Source organism: Ailuropoda melanoleuca, chromosome 3, assembly GCF_002007445.2.
Source record: "Ailuropoda melanoleuca isolate Jingjing chromosome 3, ASM200744v2, whole genome shotgun sequence".
Classification (NCBI taxonomy): domain Eukaryota; kingdom Metazoa; phylum Chordata; class Mammalia; order Carnivora; family Ursidae; genus Ailuropoda; species Ailuropoda melanoleuca.
The window spans coordinates 122594191-122619498 of NC_048220.1; the positions used below are offsets into that span (position 1 = coordinate 122594191).

At 44.5% G+C, this 25308-nt stretch overlaps 1 protein-coding gene across 5 annotated transcripts in view; it reads right to left on the minus strand.

Annotated features, from left to right (window-relative positions):
* The window catches only part of PDZD2 (PDZ domain containing 2), a 342657-nt gene that overhangs the window by 68916 nt on the left and 248433 nt on the right, over nt 1-25308 (minus strand). For 4 of the 5 annotated variants that reach the window (XM_034657049.1, XM_034657050.1, XM_034657051.1 and 1 more), the window contains 4 exons: nt 22219-22720; nt 12547-12689; nt 9476-9608; nt 3319-3474 (listed from right to left, as the gene is read on the minus strand). In XM_034657049.1, the coding sequence (XP_034512940.1) occupies nt 3319-3474; nt 9476-9608; nt 12547-12689; nt 22219-22720 (934 nt within the window). Of the gene's footprint in view, nt 1-3318; nt 3475-9475; nt 9609-12546; nt 12690-22218; nt 22721-25308 lie in introns of those variants that run through there. The other variant, XM_034657053.1, reaches the window with a different exon arrangement.

Genomic DNA, 25308 nt, shown 5'->3' on the forward strand with positions numbered 1-25308 from the left:
CTCTTGGTTTTGGCTCATGTTGTAATTTTGGGGTTGTGGGATCGAACCCTGTGTCAGACTCCACACTTAGCACAGGGTCTGCTTGAGGCTCTCTCTCCCCCTGTCCCTCCCTGGTCCCCCTCCCCACATGCACAGCACTCTTTCTCTTTCTCACAAATAAGTAAATCTTAAAAAAATACATGTGTGCTTATCTTTTGATTTAATGCAAGCCCTATCAAACTACCAACAGCATTTTTCACAGAATTAGAACAAAGAATCCTAAAACTTGCATGGAGACAGAAAAGACTCAGAATAGCCAAGACAATCTCGAAAAAGAAGAGAGAAGCTGGAGGGATCAGAATCCCAGATTTCAAGATATACTACAAAGCTGTCGTGATCAAAAGAGTATGGTCTTGGCAAAAAAAAAAAAAACATACAGAGATCAATGGAACAGAATGGAGAGCCCAGAAACGAACCCATGGCTATATGGTCAATCAATGACAAAGGAGGCCAGAATTGTAATGGGAAAAAGACCGTCTCTGCAACAAATGGTGCTGGGAAAACTGGGCAGCCACATGCAAAAGAATGAAGCTGGACCACTTTCCCACATCTTACACACACACACACACACACACACACACACACACACACACACACACAATTTGTGGTTAAAGACTTAAGGGTGAGACCTGAAACCATAAAAATCTGAAATAGAACACAGGCAGTCATTTCTCTGACATCAGTCATCTCAACATTTCTCTAGGCATGTCTCCTGAGGCAAGGGAAACAAAAGCAAAAATGAACTACTGGGACAATGTCAAAATAAAATCTTCTGTTCAGCAAAGGAAACAGCCAACAAAACTAAAAGATAATCTAGTGAAAGACAACCTGCTGCATTTCATTACAGACGGCTGCTTTCATAGTCTGGCTATTGTAAATAATGCTGCAATAAACATAACGGTGCATATATGTTTATGGATTAGTGTTTTTGTGTCTTTGGGTAAATACCCCGTAGTGGCATTACTGGATCCTAGAGTACTTCTATTTTCGACCTTTGGAGGAACCTCCATACTGCTTCCCACAGTGGCTGCACCAGTTTGCATTCCCACCAACAGTGCACGAGGGTTCCCCTTTCTCCACATCCTTGCCAACATCTGTTGTTTCTTGTGTTTTTGATTTCAGCCATTCTGACAGGTGTGAGGTGATATCTCAGGCCCTTTGAGGCTGCCGTGCTGTGGTCAGCTGTGGGACTTGGAGTAACCATAAATTTTATGGTGGATAAATCCAGTTAAATTTGGATGTCATTTTCATTAGCATTCAATAAATGCTCATTCTGTTGTTTGTTTTTAAATTCATTTCGTTATTTATAACTCAGCACCAGATGTAGTGGCTAAACTCTAGGGATTCACTGGGAACCCAATCCAGTCATCACATTACCTCAGGGAGTGTAGAGTTGGACAGGAGAAACAGATCTTAATCAAATAATCACAAATTCAAATGTGACAAGCGGTTCACAGGATAGCCACGCAGTCATGCTGTGAGGGCTAAAAGATTTAAAATACATGGGTGTATTCAGGAAAATTTCTCTGAGGCAATAACACTATGGGATCCCAAAGATGAATAGGAGTCATCTTACTCAGGCAGAGGATTCCAGAGAGAGAGAGAGAGAGAGAGAGAGAGAGAGAAGCGCTTGCAAAGGTCCTGTGGCAGAAAAACACGGAGTCATCTTGAGGGGCTACAGGAAGAGCAATGTGGTGGTTGCTTAGGAGTAATGATGAGCTTGGTGAGAAGGTGTAAGAAGTTTGGTTCAAGAAGTAAGCAGGAGTCAGGGAAGCAGTGTAGGCCACGAAAATTAGTTTGGTCTCTGCCCTTACTAAATAATCATATAGTAAGGACAGCCACTGAATGGTGTCAAAATACACAGAGATGGGGATAACTACACAGTTGTTTTTAAGCAGCTCTGGTTTATTTGCTTTAGAGGTTAGTGTTCCGAGAAAGTTCTCCTTTGAAGGAAAAACAGCTAGAAAAATGTTTCAGATCAACAATGGGCTTATACAATGCCTGTGGGCAAATTACAAAAAAATATCTGTTCTTGAAGATGCTTCCCTTCCTTGACTGGAACATTGTCCTGATATATCGATTTTGTCAGAGCAAAACTCTTTACTGCCATCTTTCAGAAAATTGGCCTAATAAATAAAAAAGCCTATGATTTTTATGATGCGAATGGTCCTTCCCTCAGAGTAGTGCACTGTGTAGCCCACACCCACACACCCATGCTCAGTGGCCCTGGATCTCCAGCGATCAAAAAGAAAGGAGAAAAACACCTTTTTCTTCCTTAAAATAAAATCGCATATTGTGTAAATGTAATAAAACATGCATTTTTTGGTCTTCTGAGGCCTAATTATAACCACAATGAATTTTCCAATGCTTACCCATGCTGCCTGGGTTTAGCGCTGGTGGGAAAGAGTAAGGGGCTCCAATGGCCGAAGGGGGGCTCCCTCTCTATGGCTGGTTGGATAGGAAGAAGAGCTAACAAGAATTTACACTAAATATGCTACAGCTGTCAGATCTGGGATCCAAAGAGGAAACAAGAAGGCACACCACAACCCCTGACTCCGTGTGCCAGGCAGCACGCGAGAGCAGACCACGAGGGTGTGCAACACACGGGCTGTGTGAGGAAGAGCCTTGAGCCTGGCGAGAGTCCTGGTTTCCTTAAAACCGTAAGACATCCACACCACCGTGCCTGAACGGGCTCTATGTTATTGTAATATTCCACTCGCCAGCAGAATCTCTCCGTCTAAATTCACAACCAATCGTTTTCAAACACTATATCAAAAAGCAGCAATCAAATCCTCACATGTACATGAATTACTAAGTGTCCTAGAAATTGATAGACACACTGAACTTAATACACAGTGGCTCTCTCACCTCAGTTCCAGTATCAATGTTTTGTCTTAAATGAAAATCATTACCCTCACAGATTTGTCTGGAAGATCCTAACTCCCCCACCCCCGCCCCTCCCATCCCGGTCTCTATCCCAGTATTTTTTTTTTTTAAGATTTTATTTATTTATGTGACAGAGAGACAGCCAGCGAGAGAGGGAACACAGCAGGGGAGTGGGAGAGGAAGAAGCAGGCTCCCAGCGGAGGAGACTGATGTGGGACTCGATCCCGGAATGCCAGGATCACGCCCTGAGCCGAAGGCAGACGCCCAACGCCTGCGCTACCCAGGCGCCCCTCTATCCCAGTATTTTAAGTTCGTATCTCTGACCCTACCATCAACATCTTCGGGGGAACATCGTTCCAGCAGAGCAGCTGGGGAAACCAGAGGTGCACTTACTGCTCCCCGGACCGAAGATGAGCCGGGTCCTTCGTCTTCTTCCCCGTCTGCCTCCTGGTCTTCGTTGTCGGTCCAAGAGGACACGTCCTCTACTGAACTGGTCAGATCAGGCAGACTCTTGGATGTTAACCTCAGGAGGTCCTCAGCAGAGTTTTCCTATGGGGACACAATGAAAGAGTCATGAATTACCCCATGCACCAAGCAGTTCTGGGTCAAGGTCAAGGAAAAGCCAGCAGTGTCAGCTGGGAGTGGTTATACGCTCTGAACCCAAAGACCATATGGGAATGTATGTTTCCCATTTCCAGGTTGGCGAGGTTACCTCACATGTCAGGGCTGTAGACCCAATTTAAACACAAACCATTTTTTTTTTCCCCTGAAAAATCTGTTTCTTAACCATCCTGCCTTGCGCTCAAGTACAGTTTCAGGCCCCTCATGGGCAGGCCAGCATCTTAGGGCTGTGGCCTCTGCCCGGCGCCCCAAACACACCTCCTTCCATTCTCGCCTCCACCCACACCTTCCACCCCAGCCATACTGACCTTCCAATGCGCCAGGCTCTCCCTTGCCCTGCTCCCTTTTCCAGCAGCAGCTCCCTCTGCCCAGTGAGCTCAGCTTCCCGGCTCAGCTTGGGCACCCTCTCCTGCAAGCCTTCCTGGACCTTTCCAGGAGGCATCCCATTTGCCTTTCCCTTCTTCCTGAATGTCCTTTACTGTTTCCTTCATCACCTCGCATGGACGTCTGACTATACCTATCTCTCCTGCTTATCTGAGCGTCCTCAAGCTGAATGCCATTTCTTCTCCTCGACGGGTCCACAGGCCCAGCACACAGCTCTAATATCCGTGTGCTCCTCCCCCTCACTGCTCATCTCACTAGCATATGTTCCCTAGAAAGAGATTAGACTGTTGATTGAATCACGATGCCCAAGTGGAGACTGATAACGTCTCTTCAAAGAAAGCAGCCCTTGAACATTTTTAAAGGTCAACAAAATACATGGAATCAGACTCTATTAAGATTAGACTATAAAGAGGGCTCTTCCATAGCCCTTCCTTCCTACGCACAGACAAGGCCACCGGGGTCAGTGGGAGGCAGGCGAGGTCACTGAGGCCACGTGACAATCCCACAGGCAGAGGAGGCACACGCAGCCACCAAGAACTCTCTGGGGAGAAGCCACAGCACAGGAGGCCAGGGACCAGGGCTGAGGCTAATCTGAGGCCAGAAAAGAGAGAAATGTGTCCTCCCTTCTCCCACACCAGCCACTTCTACAAGGAAGGAAGCCTGTGCAAAGTTTTGATCACCATATTCCTTGGGGCTTGACAGAAGGGAGAATAACAGAAGACACCCATCTTAAACAAGGGGTGTTACAGACTATCCGTGAGCTGGCACCTGGTGACAGTGGTGTTTGTTACTAGCTTGACACACGTCCCACCTTGGAGGCACATGAAGCTTGTTCATGTCAGGTTGGTCATGGTGAATACTGTACAGTTAGACCTTACCTCGGGGAAGGAAAAAGCCATGAAGCAAAAAGCGAGTTCAGCCCTCTTGTGTGAGGTCAACTGTGCTAGACCGATAACGGAAAAGAGTTTTTAAAAAAGATGAAGGTCCCAACTGGTGAGTAAATGGCACAACAGCCACAGGATAGAAGACTCCACGGTCATTAAAAATGGTGCTACAGAAATGCACTTTCTGAGGCAGAGAGATGCTTACGGCATGCTACTTAACGAAAAAGCAGGTGAGAGACGGCATTACCATTTTAATAATGGATGTCACAATAAACTGGCTGTAGTGGCATGTGACAACCATAAAGGCGAACGTTTCTCCAAGTGCTTCTTGCAACCAGCTGCAGTGTCTGGGCTCTCTACATGTCACTTAATCCTCCGGACATTCCATGAAGGAGTTACTGATTCTCACCGTGCAGGTGAGAAAACCGAGGTTTAAAAAAAATGCAGCAACTTGCTCAAGACACGCAGCTTTTAAAGGCTGCGCTGGCTCTGCCGTCCAGCGGACTCTGCCTCCAGGGGCATTCCGGCCTCCCGGGCTCGCGTCCGTTAAAAATACACGCCTGGAGGGACAGACCAGGTAGTGGATAGAACGATTGACGGTGTAATGAAAATGTTATTTTCCTTTTCTTCTAGGTTTTCTACATTAGACGTAATAAATGCATATTCCTTGTTAACAAAAAGTGCTAAAGAGAGAGAAATCTGTATGGATATGCATGTGCTTCCAGAAATATCAAAACACACTGGGAGAATCTGACTTCATTCATTCAACAACAACTTTCTAGGCTCGTATGTATATGTAAACAACGTATCAGTATGGAGACATGGGACATCCTGTACCAAGGAAAGTAACAGTTGTATTTTCAAAATGATGCTCTAAAGTTTGGTGGCAAAGTGACTATTTTCTACAACAATATTTTACATTTTTATTATTCTTTTTATTCAGCAAACCAAAAGCTCTTTTTTCCTCCCTTCCTCTCTTCAAATGTAAAGACATAACAAAGACTCTGGGTCACTTGCTCTTGTTGGATAATGAAGAGGCACAGAGGCCAAGAGGTGTGGAAAGACGGACTTCTCTCCTACGTGGATGGGCATCATGGAGGGTGGGGAGTGAGTTTAGGAACAAAACCTGGGCAGCTGCTATAGCAACGTACTGCCTAGGTGTAAACGGAACCTATGGGAAGAAATGAGAGGTCTCACTCCTCTGACGTCTGCAGCATCTTCAGGCCTGTCGTTCAGGACAGATGGCCAAGAGCAATAGACTGACAGCGGGAACACCCATTCCGGGGCCCCAGACCGCTTCTCAGCCCTACAAAGACCCAGCGAGTGTCCCTAAAGTCAAAGCCTCCAGCAGGAACACATTACCTTTCTCTAAACACATTGGCTCCGAGTCCTTTATATCTTATTTGCCTAAAGGGCAGCTTGGTGCACAGGAAGAAGCATGAAACTGTGAAGTCTTACGAACCCACATGAAACCTGTTTTTGCCCCCTACTGCTTGTGTGACCAGTGGGTAAATTAATCAGCCACTTCGATTTTAAATTCATCTTTTGAATAAAAAGAACTAATACCTCTCTCATGGGATTTGAAGAATTAAATGATATCAGAGGGAAAAGCACCCGGCACCCAGTGTGTGCCTGTAAATGTTAGTATCCTGTCTTCAAGTCAGTGAGTGAGACCACAGGTCAGGCATCATCCAGGAAACCCCCTTGTATGCTCCTTAATTGTGCCTACCCATAAACGGACTTTTTATTATTTAAATTTTAGGTAGTGCAATATTACAGTGCAATATTGGTTTCTGGAGTGGAATGCAGTGATTCATCACTTACACACAACACCCAGTGCTCATCATAGCAAGTGCCCTCCTTCATACCCATCCTCCACCTAGCCCGTCTCCCACCCACCTCCCGCAGTCAACCCTCAGTTTGTTCTCTATTATTGAGTATTTTATGGCTTGTTTCCTCTCTCCTTTTTTTTCTTTTTCTCCTTCCCATATGTTCATCTATTTTCTTTCATAAATTCCACATATGAGTGAGACTGTATAGTATTTGTCTTTCTCTGACCGACTTATTTCACTTAGCATAATACATTCTAGCTCTATCCTTGTCATTACAAAGGGCAAGATTTCATTCTTTCTGATGGCTGAGTAATATTCCACTGTGTGTGTGTGTGTGTACACACCACATTTTCTTTATCCATTCATCAGTTGATGGACATTTGGGCTCTCTCCATAGTTTGGCTATTGTTGATGATACTGCTATAAACATTGGGGTGCACGTATCCCTGCAAAGCTGTACGTTTGCATCCTTTGGGTAAATACCTAGCAGTGCAATTACTGGATTGTAGGGTAGCTCTACTTTTAACATTTTAAGGAACCTCCATATTGTTTTCCAGAGTGGCTGCACCAGTTTTCATTCCCACCAACAGCATAAGAAAAGTTCCCTTTTCTCTCATCCTCGCCAGCATCTGTTCTTTCCTGTGTTGTTATTTTAGCCAAACTGACAGGTGTGAGGTGGTATCTCATTGTGGTCTTGATTTGTGTTTCCCTGATGCTGAGTGATGTTGAGCATCTTTTCATGTGTCTGTTGGCCATCTGGATGTCTTCTTTGTAAAAGTGTCTATTCATGTCTTCTGCCCATTTTTTAACTAGGTTGTTTGTTTTTTGGGTGTTGAGTTTGATAAGTCCTTTGTAGATTTTGTATACTAACCCTTTATCATATATGTCATTTGCAAATATCTTCTCCCATTCTGTAGGCTACCTTTTAGTTTTTTGATTGTTTCCTTTGCTGTGCAGAAGATTTTTATCCCAATGAAGTCCCAATAGTTCATTTTGCTTTTGTTTCCCTTGCCTGTGGTGACGTGTCTAGTAAGAAGTTGCTACGGCTGAGGTCAAAGAGGTTGCTGCCTGTGTCCTCCTCTAAGATTTTGATGGTTTCCTGTCTCATATTAAGGTCTTTCATCCATTTTTGAATTTATTTTTATGTATGGTGTAAGAAAGTGAAGAGTGGACCTTTTTTGTTTTTATTTTATGATCTCTTTGTGTTCATGTGTTTGTGGATAACAGCTTGACCTAGAAGAGGTTTTCTCTTCCCCATTTTCCGAACTAGCAGATGAGAGAAGTCAGCAGAGAAATAAAGGTTTGGCAGCCACGGTATAATGCTTGTGCAGGAACCCCCACATTGTTGAGCCACAGACTGTCTGGAGGTGGGCTGTGCAAACACAGGATTCAGTGTGTGTGAGTGTTTGAGACCCGATGGTGCTTCTCAAACCCCATCACCTCTGGCTGAAAGGGAACTTGCTCGTCTTTCCCTTGCCACATTTCCCTCTTGTGGAATTCAACACGCTGAGAGGGAACATCCTTGCTCTGCTCTCCTTTCTGTCCCTAGTGAGGAGACACCAAGGTGCCCCATGGTATCTCTGAGAGGGGAGAGGAAGCCTGTGGATGGAGACTTTCTCAACCCTGCCTCTGGGGCCTCAATGCCAACCCTTCCTCCTAAGTCTGTGCCAAGGCTCTGTGCTCTTGTCGGAAGCCTGAGAGTCTGGGTTAAGGGATTGGGGTGAGAGGCGTAAAAAAAGGAAAACAGATTTTCCAGATAGTTCAAAATATTCTAATTATTAAATACTCCCCAAATAGGTAATACATCTTGTAATATAAGAGGGAAAATACAGAAAAACTGTATGGATGTTAGGTTCAAAAAAATAATAGGAATAATGAGGAAAGATTTAGCCCTACTGGCAAGAGTGTATTGCTGTGAAGGGTTGAGGACTGGGGTGGCTTCCCATCACTGCTTCCATGGACAAGAACGAAGCCCAGTGGCTCCCCTGCACTAGCGCCTAAGTCCCGTGGGTGCTTTCCTGTCTTATCAACAGCAGATGGGACCATGGAGCAGAAGCAAGAGGGCTCAGGTCCTCCTTTTTCTGGTCACACTGCTGTGGAGGCCTGCAGCCTTTATCCAGGGCGCTAAGGCTGGTGATACCAGGGACAAAGTGGATGCTGGGGGCCCAGGACATCGGTATTATTTTAACACACTCCAGGGATGGGGGTACAAGAAGCACCAGCCTGAGCCCTCGTGACAAAGAGTAGACAGCCAGAGGGAGGGGACAGCCATGCTGTGTATCAAGAGCCAGGGTCCTGGTGCTGCAGACAGCATCTAGGCCTCTGTGAGATGCAAGCCCGTCATGGGAGCTCCGCCTCACTGTCTCATCAGGAAAACTGAGGAAAAAGAGGGGAAGGGTGGCTGGACAAACAGGATTCACAGGGCCAACACTCTGTGAGGCCATGAGTCAGAATCAGCCCTGAACCTTTCTTCCTTTGGGACCTCGGAGAGGTGCCACTCCACACCTGTCCTTCATCCCTGCCGTCCAGTGGATAGCCAGGTCTCCTCTTCAGCTTCTCTCTGGGAGAGGCGCTACTCTTTTTATCTTGCTCTTCTGTCCACCCTACCATGCCTCCCCTTTCCTTAGTCCTATTACTACTTTTCCATCTACTAAATATTTCAGCTAAAGGCCGCCCTCATGAACTTGCCCTGTAGAATCACAGCCATTTAAATGGCTCCAGTAAACATGCAAGTGTTTGTGTGAGTGCGTGTGGCATGGGGAGGGCTCAATCCAAATTCGCCACCATATTAAAAATGTTAAAAACCGAAAACAGAAACAAACCACCTACCTTGCTGGCTACCACCAGCTGAACCATTCCAGTGGCAGAGCGGAGGATGGCCACTGCTTCCTCGTGGGACAGCCCCACCAGTAAGTGACCATTGATTACCAGCAGCTCGTCTCCTAAGGACAGTCTGCCGTCCCTGAGGAAATGGAGATGGGAAAAAAAATCCCTCGTCAAGATATTCTGGGCTTGAGAAGGGACATTTTCCTGGAGCTGGGGAGGGTCACGAGACAGCACAGTTAAAATCAGGCTAAGGAAAAAGTGGAGATGGCCAGCGACGGTTTGGGCTGGGATTTATCCTTTGGTCTGGCTGGCTCCTGATACCCACTTAGGAAAGCTCCATGATTTCACACGGTCGCCTGGTAGCAAGCAAGTTCTTAAGTCACCACCATATCCTGCATCAACCTTAACGAAATGCCTCCCAGCCAGGGGGAGACAATGATAGAGGAACCAAGACCCCAAGGTTTTTGCATAGTCCAGTCATTCTGTTCTCAATCCTACTGCCATCCTGCCCTCACAGCTGAGTTGTCAGCTGAGTCACTGAGCTAAGAACTCCAAACAAAGTTATCTTAAGCTCAACAGAAAGCCTTCTCTAACCTGCTGTCCTCTCTCTTTTCAGGTGATATGGCCCTGGCCAGATTTCCTCTGTGGTACCTGGGACACTACACTACATGTGCTTGTACCCCCCCCCCCGCCGGCCCGACTCCCAACACACATGCAGAGTTATAGGACCTTGAGGATAACGTCTCTCAGTACCATTTCCATCCTACAGCCAAGCTTCATCAGAAGGATGAATACAAAATCGAACTGACTGACCAATCTCCTGCTATTGCAGGTTTCAGACCTGGTCTACAAATTTGTTGTTTCTTTATTTTCTCCAAAGTAAATGACAGCTGACTTAGAGCTTCCTTCCCACTGGGCTGGGGCTGCCTGCCCTAGTGTGGGTTGAGGGTCTGGGGTGGCACACTGTGCCAGAGCATTGTGCAGGTGCCTTCAGTCACGACGGATCAACAGTCCTAGGGGTTCCACTAGAACCTCCAGTTGTCTGGTCTCTCATGATCCCAAAGAAGCCAGAGGGTTTTCATCCCCATTACTAAATATGGAATAGGAAATCTGGTGAGGGGGATGGGCCCTAAGCCTAGGGTTCCACCATCCCCTCTGAAGGCTTTCCATCAACACCCAAGGTGCTACTGTGGGACCTGCCTGTCCCTAATATACCTAGATTCACCTAACTTTCTAACATGTCGACTCTTCCCACCTTGCTTTCTTCTAGCAAGTCAACCAGCTTCTCTCCACGCTTCCCTCCCTCACTACTTTTTTTCCTCAAGCCTCCAGGGCATGCATCATAATCTTTTCCATGAATTTAGGCTTTCACAGAAGACAGGTGGCACCAGAGACTTCTGACAGCCTCTGATTTCTGTCCTTCAAAAATCCCTAAAGCAGAGAAATGTTAAGAACCCCTCTAGTTGGAAAGAGAAAGGGAATAGGAAGCCCACAGAGAACTGGAACCTCAAGGAGGTGTCTGGGTGGGCTACCGAGAAGGAGAGGGATTCAGGAGAAAAAAAGAACACAAAGTTCTGAACAGTGTCCTTGAATTTATTCAACACCATCCCTACCCCCATCCCTTTTCTTATCTCCCACTTCAATTCCATCTGTCTCATCTCCTGTTATTAACTAGAATGCCCCACATGTGAATTACATACTCCAGAAGCAGAGAGAGACATGCACACAACTCCAGGCTAAATGTGAAGAGAAAACGGTGAAACCCACTAGATACAGCTCACATAGAAAACAGACAAGAACAGTTCTATATAAGCTTATCTCTGGGCACAGGAATTTCCTAATTGCCAACTTTTCAAAGACATGCTAGAACCTAAGACCTAGGATTAATGGGAAAGTGGCTATCTGATGGGAGTTCCTCAAGGCATACCTCATGTGGGAGATTTAGTGATGCTCTTCCGGGTAAACACTGAGGTTGTAATTCTTCCATAATGACTGCCGCCCAGAAAACTGACAAGCGCAGTTATTCTTACCTCGAGTTGTTAGCATCTTACTCTGAGACTAGAAATGGGACATGACACACGCTGATAGTTTGTACTCTTGTCCTCTCCTTAGTCTTCCAATCTTTACCTCTGGCTCGTTCAACTCCACTTCATGAGATATATTTTTCAAAGCCCTCTCAGTCTGGGGCAGGCCAACATCACTCTGGTTTTCCCTATTCCCCTTATAACCAGGGTACCTGGACTGAACACCAAATCCCCAACTAGATTTTCCTCCCTCATCCATGAAACTCTACCTTTATACACCTACTGTATGCGCATGGGCACGCAACATGTGTACACAGCCCAGCGTGCCTTGCCAATAGTAGACACCCTGTATACATGGAGGCAATCAGCTAGCAAGGCAAAAGCATCCCGTGTATTTTGGGATAGCTAGATCCTTGTAACTTCAAATGGACTTCTTTGTTCATGCTCTGCCTAAGCACTGTCCTTCTTCCTACTTAAGATGATAGTTCAGATTAAAAAAGAAGTTTTGAAGTATGAATTGTTCAGGTCACAAGGAAAAAAATGCACATTTACTTTTTTCCCCTTGGCATCTACAGGACACACACATATAAGTGTGTGTAGAATCCTGACAGACCTGACACAGCGCATGAACTATGGTCACATTTAAAATCAATTACTTTCCCAAGTCATTCGCTACAATCCTACCGGGGTTAGGAGGTCAGGCACGCAGTGTTCTGTGGCATCGCATAGTCTCAGTGGGGAACCACATATTACCAGTATCCCGAAAGTCAGGATAAGTAATGATCACTGGAAACTCAAAACAGACTAGAAAGAAATCTTCCCTCCCATTTGGATTGGGAGGGGCCTGCACTCTCTCCAGCAATTAGCCACTTCCTGTGCCCAGAGGGGTGTTGAACTGGAACTGCTCATGCCTGATTTTCTTCCAAGCTCCAGCATAATCTTTATGAACTCTAATTACCAGGGCTTTGACCAAATGGAAGAGTCCTACACCCGGAGGAAGGGAAGGGAGAGGATAAGGAGGCAGAGAAAAAGGGAGAGTTATCTAGTCACCTGTGAGCGGCACCTCCTTCCTTCACTTGAGTGACAACGATAGCGTGAGGTGAGCGCTTTGATCCTCGGCCTCCACTAACCTGAATTCCCAGCCCATCCGATTCTTTAAGCAGCTCCATCTTCCATATCCGGCCAACTTCCTCCTTGGAAGAAAAAGTGAGCACACTGTGAAGTATATGGACAGACACATGGCATTGACCCAGGAGAGTGGAACTGTTAGGTCAAGCCAAATACTAATCCGTTGTCAACAGGTATTGCAGATGACCACAGAAGAAAAAGCTCTGTGTGCTGGATCAGACTCTCTAGCTGCCAGTCCTGTCTAATAGAACGTTCTATGATGATGGAAATGTTCTATATCTGCACAATCCAACATGGAGCTACTAGCCACAGGCGGCTATTGAGTGCTTGAAATGTGGGTAGTGGCAACTGAGATGCTAAATGTTTTATTACATTTAGTTTTTAATTAAATTAAATATCTACCTATGGTGAGTGGCTATAATATTGGACGGCAAGAGTGATTATTCAATTTCCTGACCAGGATTCTGTTAAGTAAAGCTTCTTCTGCCTGATACCCGGATACCGCTGTGTGTGTAAACACGGGCTGTGTCTGGGTTCCTAATTAATAAAGGAAGATGAAAGGAAGGCAAAGATAGGTCTTGGTGCTCGGAGACTTCAACTAATTTGAGCCCAGCTCTGCCGCTTAGTACTTAAGAAAGTCCTTATGCCTAAAACCCTCAGTTTCCTTGGCTCTAAAGTGGGGATAATTAGTAACACTTTCAGGTTTGTCATTAAGATTAAATGAGATATTTATAGAAGCAGTAGTGCTTCTGTCACCTAGGAGAGACATACTGAATGCTGACTGGCACGCTTATATTATTTATATATGCATATATACATGTTAGAACCATCATATTGTAATAGACCCAGTGGTACTGGAATAGCATTGCATGGTGACAAACGGTAGCAACAGTTGTGGTGAGCATAGCATAATGTGGAGTTGTCCAAACACTATGTTGTACACCTGAAACTGATAAAACATTATGTGTCAACTATACTTCATTAAAAAAAAAAAACAAAACCCATCATGTTGAATTGAATCTCAAACTTCCTTAGAACATAAAAATGAGATCTTTGGGGGCGCCTGGGTGGCACAGCGGTTAAGCGTCTGCCTTCGGCTCAGGGCGTGGTCCCGGCGTTCTGGGATCGAGCCACAACAGGCTCCTGTGTTGTGAGCCTGCTTCTTCCTCTCCCACTCCCCCTGCTTCTGTTCCCTCTCTCGCTGGCTGTCTCTGTCTCTGTCAAGTAAATAAATAAAATCTTAAAAAAAAAAAAATGAGATCTTTGGGGGCGCCTGGGTGGCTCAGTCGTTAAGCGTCTGCCTTTGGCTCAGGGCGTGATCCTGGCGTTCTGGAATCGAGCCCCGCATCAGGCTCCTCAGTTGGGTGCCTGCTTCTTCCTCTCCCACTCCCCCTGCTTGTGTTCCCTCTCTCACTGGCTGTCTCTCTGTCTGTCAAATAAATAAATAAAATCTTTAAAAAAAAATGAGACCTTTGGTGGGAGAAACCAAAACAGGAAATTGATTAATTTGTTATTGGCTTCTATAGACATTGGTCTGTACACTCTTTAAATACATTAAAACATGCTTTAATCCTTATAAAAAAAAACACTAATCAAGTCTCCAAGTCCTCTGGACCACGGGTAGCTCTTCTGCTTTGGTTAATTCTCCACCTGACTCCCTATTTTACTCTGAGGCTGCAAACATGTGCCTGATGCAAAATGTTTGAGTTCCTTCAGATACTTGGTTGTTCAGAGAAATGAAAGCAAAACCTTCCAAGGTGATTTCCTTGGGGGGTCTTACGTTAGGCTCACTTCTGCAAGTTCTTTTTATCTCTAGGTCTATGGGTATGGGTCACAATGCATTCCTCAACATATAAAAGAAAACCATGTCCTTTCCTCATCCATCATGAAGGTCCAATGGAACCATTAAGTTCCAATATGGACGAAGTCATCCTCCTCCTAGAAATAGGCAACCTTCCCATTTAAGCTGCTTGCAAAAGAGAAAGAATGTGAAGTATTCAGAAAATCTGAAATACACACCGTCAGAAACTAAAATGAAACTTTATGCAATAGTAAAAAAACCAGATGTTAAACAGTCACTGATGTGCAGCAATAGGAATGTCTGGGGAAATTATTAACAGACAGAGACCTGTTGGATCCTATACTTTTTCTAGTACAGCACTGCTCAGCGGGGCTCCAATGCTCCGGCAACATGCAGTGGTGCCAACGGTCTCCTTCATCAGCTGACCACAGACAAACGATGCCTGTCTGGCCAAATGTAACTTCAGAAGTCACTGGCTTACCACAGTAGTTCATGAACTTGTCAACAATCCCTATATCATCCAATCATTTCACTTTGGACTCCATGGTTTTTGGTCTGTTGCCTCTGACCTCTGGAACACCTTTTTCTCTTCTCCATTCAGAAATAACCTCCTGGCCTCCAAAGTCTCTCACAGCTCCTCTTTCCAAAAAGCCATCCTTGAGAGTCAGTGCTACTGACAAGATGGCAACTTTCGATGCTTCTAGTACATGAGGCTGTATGGCCTAGTGGATGGCCTCAAGGGAACAAATTCAGGAATGTGCTGATTAGCTGTTGTCCTGGCTTGCTCCTATGGGCCTACCGTATGGCTGCCTCCCTGGGCCTAACAAAGCAGCTGAGAAACTAGAGCACAATGGCAGCTTGACTTGTTTTTTCCATGGAAGATAGCCATGGCAACTAGGGTCTTAAAGATATGGGACAGGGCTCCTCCTCCCTCTCCCAGTACAGAAAAGCTGTGAACTACCTTCCCCGAAGCAAGAGGGAAGATTATTAGAGTCCAGAAATAAGAAAATCCATTTGGCTTTTGCCCAAATTAGTAAAAACCTATCCGTTCCATTACTAGCTGCACCATCATTTTCCCCATCCTACCATCTTTTTGTTAAACAGAACATGTTACGTATAGTTCACACAGGGTATGACAATACTAGATACACAGTCCTTTCTCGTTTTTAAATGCTTTTAGAAATAGAATTTGTGGCAAGAAACACGCAAAACGATGATCACAGAGAAAGAATAATGACCTAATATATACTCTTGACAAAAGAGCTAAAGACTATTTTCATTAAGAGCATTCACATGCCCCCTTCATACCCCTGCCCAACACACACACAAATAGTGAAGTGCAAAATAAAACACATCTAAAAAAAAATGGCTTCAGAGGGCAGGGATGACCAATCTGTAATACAGCCCCCACCTCTACTAGTCAAGAAGCAGATCTTCTTTTCCACTTTTATCCAATAACATGAATTTTTTCCTCCATAACTGAAAGTAGGAACTATAAGGGGGGAGTTCAAAGAAGCCCATGCAAGTTTCCCTGCTCTGGAATTTCTTGATCATCTAATGAGGAGTTCAGAGGTACACAAAGGAAGGCACAAACAGGAGGAAAGAGGCAGATGTTATCAGTCTCAATTGTCCAACTGTCAGTATTAACCCTAGCTGCCCACAGCTAAAAGCAGTGTTCAGCTACAAATAAAATCAGCGTCTGAAGTTTCTGAGGCTAAAGCTGGCACTGGCAGAAAATCAACAGGCCAACTTAAATATGATAATATTAAAGTATATTTCCAACTGCCTCCTTACACTTCCACTTGGGTATCTAATACACACTTCAGCATGGTCAAAACAGGACTCTGCCTCCCTCTCATTCCCGGTTTTCCCTCTTCCATGAGAAGAGCACCATCATCTACTCAAGCTAAAGAGGATATGCAAACTAAAAGCTCACAAGTTATCTTTGATTCCTCCTTCTATTTCCTATACCCAAACCATAAGCAAGATCTGTAGGTCCTACTTGCACAACACACCCACATCCATCTACTTCTGCTCTTCCCTGCCGCCACTGCTGTCAAGTCCACGAGCATTGCTAGCTTGGGTTATCACAATAGCTTCCAACCTGGTCTCCCTTTTTATTTTTTGCCCTCTCAATCTCCTATTCTCCATTACACTTCTAAGGTGAACTTTTTTTTTTTTTTTTTTTTAAGATTTGTTTTAGAGGGAGAGAGAAAACGCAATCGGGGGCAGAGAGGGAGAGAGAGAATCCTCAAGCAGACTCCCCACTGAGCGTGGAGCCTGACATGGGGCTTGATCTCAGGACTCTGAGATCTTGACCTGAGCCGAAATCAGGAGTTTGCCACTTAACCAACCAAGTCACCCAGATGCCCCTCTAAGGTGAACTTTAAAAAAACATACATCATGATGCACTCAGCATAAACCTTCCAGTAGCCCCCTACTAGACTCCGACTGAGGTCCGAATCTTTGAGATGGCACACACAAACGTCTACATCTAGTCCCGCCCACACTCCCAAATCACCTCCCCGTGCTCTCCCCATCACTCACTGTACTTCGGTCTCTCTGCCCCTGGAATACTCCCTCACTCCTGCCTAGGGCTGCTGCATGTGCTGGCTCCTCCCTGGAAATATTCCACCCCCAGATTTTGCAGGTCTGCCCTTTCCTGACGCTCAGGCTTTAGCTCCAACACTGCCTCTTTAATGAGGTCTTCACTGATCCCAATTTCAGCTAACTACCCCCCCCCCAGGTCACTGCCCAGACATCTCTCACTTCACTGCTTTATTTCATTTATAGCACCTGTTGTCACCATCTAACATTCAGATTCAGTTATTTGCCTGTTTATTGCTTGTGGCCCCTTATTCGTGATAAGTACCACTGGATAGGAACCTTGTCTCTCATTTATCAGTGGGTTCTCCAGCAACTAGAACAGTGCCAAGCACATAGCAATATTGCATAAATGCCACGGAATTAACAAATATAGGATGTTTATACACTAATCTTATGGTTTTTCAGAAGTTATTGAGAGTGACATTAAGAGGCTCGCCCAGATGGGAAACCTGCATGTTTGCCAATGTTTAGTGTGTGAACACCCAATCCAGTTGTAGAGATGATTGAGTTCTGAAACAGATCCTGTCTAGACAGATGGCTCAAGCCTTTGCTTCCTTTTACATTGGCTTAAAGGGCAATGAGACTCTGTCAGCCTATTGAGAAAAAGCCAAATCACGCAAAACTGGATGCTATGGACTTTTGTATTAATGTTGTCGCAGTGCTACCCTTTCCTATAAAACGCCAATTACTGTGTGATGTTCACACATGCATCTCTTCACGGAGAAGATTTATTTACAAAACAGAGGTGGTACATTAAAGGGAGCTGTCTCGGCAGCATTTAAATGACCTCATCTTCTGCTGGAACCAAAAATAATATTTCACAATAGCATCTTTTCTCCAAATGTGAGAAGAAACATCATCCAACTAGAATTTTACTGCAGTAAATGGTCTGGCTCTAGTCGCAAACTTAGATTCTGAGACTGTTTGCCTATCCCTTCTTATTTAGAATGATCAGTAAGAAATGAAAAGATACGTGATCCATGTCAGAGTTGAGGTTCCTGAGTCATCAGACCAAAATGTTCAGTTAATAGGTGAGGAGATGGAAGCTCAGAGGAAGAACCTGGCAGCCTGATGGCCACAGAGTGGGGGACGGAAGAAGTAGGGCTAGAACCTGGTGTCCCATCTCTCAGGCCTGGAGCTGTTGGGTGCTCTCATTAATAAACAGGTGCAAGGCAGCGAGCCAGGACACAAGGACAAACAAGGTCCTTGCCCTTCAAGTCTACCGGGGACACAACAAGCCACATGGTCACTGGAATATGTAAGATTCACGCATTGGCAAAGATGAGAAGGGGGCACTGCAGGAGCCGGAAGAGGAGATGCCTAAGATGGGACAGGTGGCAGAAGGGCCGCGGGAGCCTCCTAGAGGAGTGTGTCATGGTGTTTCTTCCCCGAGAGATGGAAGAAGCTAAGCTACATGGGGGAGGGGAGGAGAAACAGGATATAGCAAGAACAGCATCCGCAGAGGCTCAGAAGAGATCGTGAGCATAGTCTTTTGGAAAAAATTGTGGCTAATTCAGCGCAAACAGGGAAGGAAGAAAGCAGTGAGAGATGAAGGCAGAAATGTAAGTAGGGATCAGACAGTGAAAGGCGTCCGGTGCTTCAGCCAGCGAAGAAGTTCGAGTATGACCCTGAAGGTAAAGTGCACCCACCCAAAGGGCTTACGCTGCAGTGTGTGTGAACACGCACACACATGCTTGATGCACTCTCTTTCGAAAGGTCTCTCTCGTTGCTGTGGGGACAGATGATGGGATGACAGTGGACAGTGAGATGGGTAGCAGAATACTATGACTACCCATGTGGGAAATGAAAGGAGCTCGGCCCGACAGGAAGCCGCGGGAGTGGGAGAGAGGAGTGGGTGTGCAGGGAGACCCTGAAGGGAGCCGGGGTTGACGGGACTTGGTGATCAACTGGGCAGGGTGGAAGGAAGAGGGCAGCATTTCAGTTGACTCCAGGATGCCAACTACCCCAATTTGCTGGGATGAAGGCATTTCCCAGGATGTGGGATTGTCAGCACAAAACCAGGGAAAGTTCTAGACAAACCAGGTAAGTGGCTGCTAGTTGAATCTCAGGTTTCTGGCTTGGGCAACTTTATGGGTGGTGGGACCTGAACACTGGAGCTGGTTTGGTGGTGCAGGGCAGTCAGGCATCGAGCTTCAGGCATGATGTGAAATACCCAAGATGGAGACATACTGCAGACCGGTGGTAGAGAGCTCAGGGTGGGGGACTCAGGAGAGAGGTGAAGCAGCAGACACGGACTGAGGAGAGACATTACCACATACATAGAAGGACAAGCTCACTAGTGACCATGGGGGGCTTACTAGAATAGGACCGTCCTCATGCTGTTTCTGCTGGATGCAAACATCCGGGACGACCCAGGAGATGTCCTGGGTGTGACTCTGAGTTTCCTTTTCCTGCAGATTCGGACCTGGGGCAGTCTTCCTGAGGGCCTCAGTCTCTGCTGAGGGCCTACGGAAGACGTCTGATACTGTACAGGGTGAATTACAAGTGTCAGGGTGAGACCACAAATGGACCCATAGACACACACGCCAGCTCTGAATAAATTTGCCTGGCTGCCAAATGGTAGGATTCTTTTTTTCACTGTTATGTGACTAAGTTGTATTTATTTTTTTACCATTAGGCATTACAAAAATACACATCTGTTGTAGTAAACAAGAACTTGTTTACTAAGTTTGTAAGAACTCTCCCCTTGCGTGAATAATGGTCTTCACTAGACAGGGAGTAAGGATCTCTGACCTCAGTTCTAAAATTGCTTATCTAGGTCCTAGGAGATTATGTTTTAGACAATGGGCCCAACTTCTGTAGTTTAAAAGATTAATCTGGTTGCATATGTATTATTATGTGTTAATATTTTATAGAAACATATGGTTTTTTAAAAAGAAGATATTTATTAGAGGAAATATGTTTCCTATAATTCTGTTAAAGGGAAAGAGGATATAAAAACAAAGACTGAAGATTTATTTTCATGTAACAAATAACAGTCTATGAAAAAGAAGCATCCAACAAATAAAAATGGTCTGAATGATTATAAGCCTTTTCTGTAATTTATTAAGTCTTTGTAGATATATTAAATCATTAATAAAGCAGAAACGGAACAATGCTGACATGTTTAATCTCCCATTATTCAAATGGAATGGAATTTTTTGCCCCAAGGGCTTAAGAGGTAAATACCTAATCTTTGTTTTTCTGGAAATTCCATTTTAACATGACCTTGGGCTCATCCCGGAGTAAAAATAAAAATCTGCTCAGCCCAAGAACCTACAGGACTTTCTGTAATGGTCTACTGGTTCCAATCTGGGTGCCACCTGGATGTGGGGGAAGCTCTGAAGACCTACTTCTTGCCAACTCTATCAATCCTCGGTAAATGCATCAAATGATGTTGTTTCTGGGGTTGAAAAGGGTGTTAAAATATATTCATGCCTAAGAGGGTATGTGGCCTATGCTGACTTTCTAAGATGGAAAGTATAACCCAGGGTCAATACTCAGTCTACAGTTTATGGACAGTTGTGAAGAATGCAAATTCCAGATGGCAGGTCTCTCTTTTCTATAGGCACATGGCTTTAAAAAAAAAAAAAATGTCCCAAAGTCAAAAGATCTAGGTTTTTGGGTTTTTTTTAATCACAGTTTCATTTATATCTTCTTGGACATTTGACCTTGAGTGCAAAAACCAGGCAAAGAAACTCTGATACGTGTAGTCTTCAGATAGTCTAATCCAGAAATTCAATTTTACGTTATTGCCTTTAATTAAGATGAGCAGAGAATAGTAGCCTCTTAAACACTTTTTTTTTTCTTTTAAAGTCATTTCCAAATTATTTCCACTGTGTCCTAGGCCAAATGAAAGCCAGTTCTTTGGACTGATATGAGATTCAGTCTCTTTTAACTTAAACCTTCAAAATGATTAAGAGAACCAACACTCCCTAACTTATTCATTCTAGGCTTTCTGCGTATTCGTAATTTAATCATTAGGAGAAAAAGTCATATCCAAATAGAGTATTTACCAATAAGAAACACATTATAATCTTTTTATTGTCCTTCATTCTTTTTTGAGGGGAACCATAAAGTTTGTAGAAAATCATTGATAGAGACATTATTTTTTACTTCTCCTTCATTTACACATTCCATTTACAAATCATGCCTCCTCTGGGTAAGGCTTTATGAAGATCACTGAGATCCTCAGATGAAGGAACATGGTCCCCTGAGAGAGGGGTTATTTTAATTCCTCTCCTCCCATTATCCAGATTAGCTATGACGCTGAGCAATAGGTGAAATGGCCTTACCAGAAGTTCTATTCCCTGCCAGAGTACCAGTTCAGCAGCATGCAAAGCTGAACTTGATACTTCTTCTGTGCCCGTTTTCTATCTTTCCAACTTTCTCTTTCATCCCGAAAGGGTGTCTCCTGGAGGGACTCAGAGAGGGAACCAATCAGAAGCCAAGTAGTAAGATACTGCTTCATCAGGAGCCCACAAGAGCGTCTGCCAAGAGGATTCTTGGAAGCAACATGCTCACCCTAAAGAAATGTCACTTCGAGAGAGAACGTTGGTTATAATGAAGGAGACGATTTGAGGCCAGAAGTGTACCCATTACCATTCAGAGTAACCACATGTGCTTTGCCTTTAGGGAAGAGCAACCCTGACCATCACAGCTGGATATCATAGTATCAGAGATTTCTGTGAAATTTCCAAACTTCACTGGAATTCAGCAATTTAAATAACATGAACCCATAAAAATGTCACTGGTTTTGAAGTGTTAAAAAGAAAAGCAGATGCTTCTCTGCATGGTGAACATCCTTCCTGTGTAATAGTGAGCCTTGAATGTTCCTGCTATCAGCTGCCACCAGGAATTCTTGGCCCTGCTGTGGCAATTCCACTGGGGATGGTAGTGATAAATAATGATGCAGTTCAAGTACTTTATCTGGGCCTCATATGATTCAAATTATTCACAGAAGGCTTGAATTTTCCACTTAGGATCACTCAACTAGTTCTTTATTTAAGTAGGATAAAATGACTTGGATTTTTTTTTTGTTATTGTTATGTCCTCTGACCATTTATCATAATAAACGTGTTGGCTTCTAAATACAAGGCCATCTTAGATATATTTTCTAAGCCTTAAAAGCAACGCCAACAGTACTTCTTTTAAAATTCAGGTTCTATAATCACACCAAAGCTTACCCGCGCCAGGCAGTCACTTGATTGGAAGTCTGTCTTCCCAGATTTTGAGAAGCGGCGTTTGTCATTGCTTGTGGGTAGAGAAGCATCTGTCTTTGGAATGCTATGCTCTGTCCCTCTGTCTGCTTCTGAACTGTCTAGATGGGATCCGGCCAGCTCCTTGAGAGACTCTGGGCCATTTTCTAGCTCAAAAGCATGACCATTTCCAAGTTCAGGGTCTGGGCCATTGTCCAGCTCAGAGATGGGGTCATTGTCCAACTCACAGCCAGGACTGCTCTTGGTTTCTTCAGTGGCCTTCTGGGTAGAAGGCCTGGAAATGACCCCAAACTTTCTTGCTCGTTTCCCTTTCTTCACAGTCTGGTCACCCAGCTCCAAGGCAGGCGTGTCTCCCGGCTCGGAGCTGCTGCTACCATTGCCGTCGTTCGGAGAATGCACTTTGTGCTTGAAGCGACGCAGCATGGTCAGGTAGATGAAGCCGCCATTCCAGCACTGCTCAGCCAGGTAACTGCAACGAACACAGGGTGCCGGTCAAAACCCTCGCAACAGCCTTCGTGACCAGCACATCGGGCTGACACATTCAGCAGCGCACACGGGGCCGTGTGCTTAACAACCCCCCACCCCAAGCAGCTGAGGTACTAAGCTTCCTAAAGACGCTCAGTACTCCAATCTTGTAATCTACGTAACTGTCGATGCTAAAAATAACCCCAAACCAACCAAAACCCCCATGAACTAGAAATTACTCACGAAAATGCCCTAGGGTAGGTAGTTAGAAATGGATCTCTCTATTCACTGAGCCAATCCTAACATATGATTAAAAAAACAATAATTCTCCATTTCCTGATTTCTTGCATCTGAGTTATGCTAGCCTCCCATTCACATAGTTTAAAAAATTAAGAAAAAAAAATTTTAAGTGAACTATGCCCAATGTGGGGCTTGAACTCATGACCCCGATATCAAGAGTTGCATGCTCCATGGACTGAGCCAGCCAGGCACTTCTCTGTTCATATAGTTTTGCCATAATTACTCTGCAAGTCCCCAGGGTAAAGAATATCTGAAATAGATTGAGAGAAATGTAAAGCTCTGCTCTTAGGATCAAAATATCAACTGCACAACAAGGACCTCTGCCTCACAGCATTTAAGCGACAAAAGAAGAGAGGGTGGAGGGATGTTGGCTGGTATCAAGATGCAACTTCCTGATAATGGTCCTAGTTTGGGTTGTTCCTGGCACACAAGGAGTGTCATTTGCAGTCTGTGTATCGCATTAAGAGGAACCCCAGCATAATGAAAAACATGCAGACATAGGGTGACTGGGACAAAGCAGACTGTTGGAAACTGTGTCAACCAGGAAAGTTTGAGAGGGAAGAGGGATGCTTAGCTCAAAGAAGACAAGCCAGGCTCGGTTGCGTTTCATGTATCTGGGGAGTGCCAAAAACTCAGAAGTAGGAAATAATATAAATGTGATGATGCATGTGAAGCCTGACACACAATAACTGGTCCAGATTGAAGGAATAACCATAAACAGAACATCAAATGAGATAAGTAATTAGTGGTGTTCAGGGCCATTAAAGCTTTAGCAAAAAAAAAAAAAACAAAAAACAAAAAAAAAAACCCACTTGCTCAAAGTCAGGAAACCAGGCTGGGCTAGGCCCTCCACTCATGCCACCCAAGATAAGGAAGCACAAACCCCAGATGAACCCAGGGAAATGCCTTCACCATGGAATGTTGCCACATTCTACACATCACACGGTCAGAAGCAAGGAATGTCAACAACCAAATCCTAAAGGAGTTGGACCTGCTTCCGGCCTTCATGTGCCCCCAGAGAGGAGGCCTGGGGCTTTGTTGCCTACGTCCTCAATAAGTGAAAAGCAGAGAACTTTTTCAAGTATACCAAGCTAGCTGCTCTCCCTCCAGGCCTGAAGCTCAGACCCGAGAGCTGGTGCAGTCAGTTTGCAGGAAGGGGCCAGGTTATAAGGAGAGGTGACCAGCTGTGTTTGGAATGTACTAAATTCTGGGCCAAAGGCATGTATCACCCATACCGAATGGTCAGGTTAATGCAGTGACAGTGCCAGTCTCACTGAAGAAGAGAATAATTCTGAATTTTTACCATGGAGTAGAGTGAACAAGAGAGACGAGTCCTCGAACAACCACCAAAGTCAATAAAAACTTTCTTTGTTCCTGGGCTATAAACCATGGTAATGAACTTACACATAAAAGCCAGGTAGATAAAAGGTACCACACAGACCTCGGGTTGTTCTGTGTAATACAGTGAGATGAAAAGGTAAAGAACAGTCCCCCAGAGTCTAGTAAATGAAAATTAAACTTGGTTCTCAGCACAATTTTTCTACAATGTTTAGGTTTCATTTTCTTGAGTTGTGTTTTTTTTCCACCCTGGAAAAATTTCTGTAAAGGTATAAAATCCTAAGAGTCGTTATTAGCCAGGTTGTAAGGGTTTCTTTGAGCAAATTGCTACTCTTAATGTAAGACATATGCCAGATGTTATGAAAAACAGTATAGAGTAGTAAAAACAGGACCAGGGAGAGAGTCAGACACCCAAGGTCTCATTCTGGCTTTGGCCTAACCATGTAAAACTATGGTGATTTTACCAAATTTCCATCAACCTATGAACGGATAGACAAAATGTAGTATATTTCTATAATGGAGTATTACTTAGCAATAAGAAGAATGAAGTATATGCTATAACTTAAGTGAAGCTTGAAAACATGATGCTAGGTGAAAGACGCCAGACCACAGAAGGCCATATGTCATTCCATCTATAGGACATGTCCAGAATTGGCAAATCCATTGAGACAGGAAGTAAATCAGTGGTTACCAGGAGTTGGGGGGAAGGGAGAATTGGGACTACAGGTACAGGGTTTTTTAGGGGTCATGGAAATGTTCTGAAATTAGATAGAGATGATGGTCGCACAGCACAGTGAATATACTCACTGAATTGTACACCTTAAAATAGTGAATTTTATGTGAATGGAATTCTGTCTCACTTAAAAAACAACAGCGAATATAATAATTTTTGCCAAGTTTTGAGTTGCTTCTTTGAGTAGGTGCTCCTTAAGATACTCTTTACAGAAGAAGAAA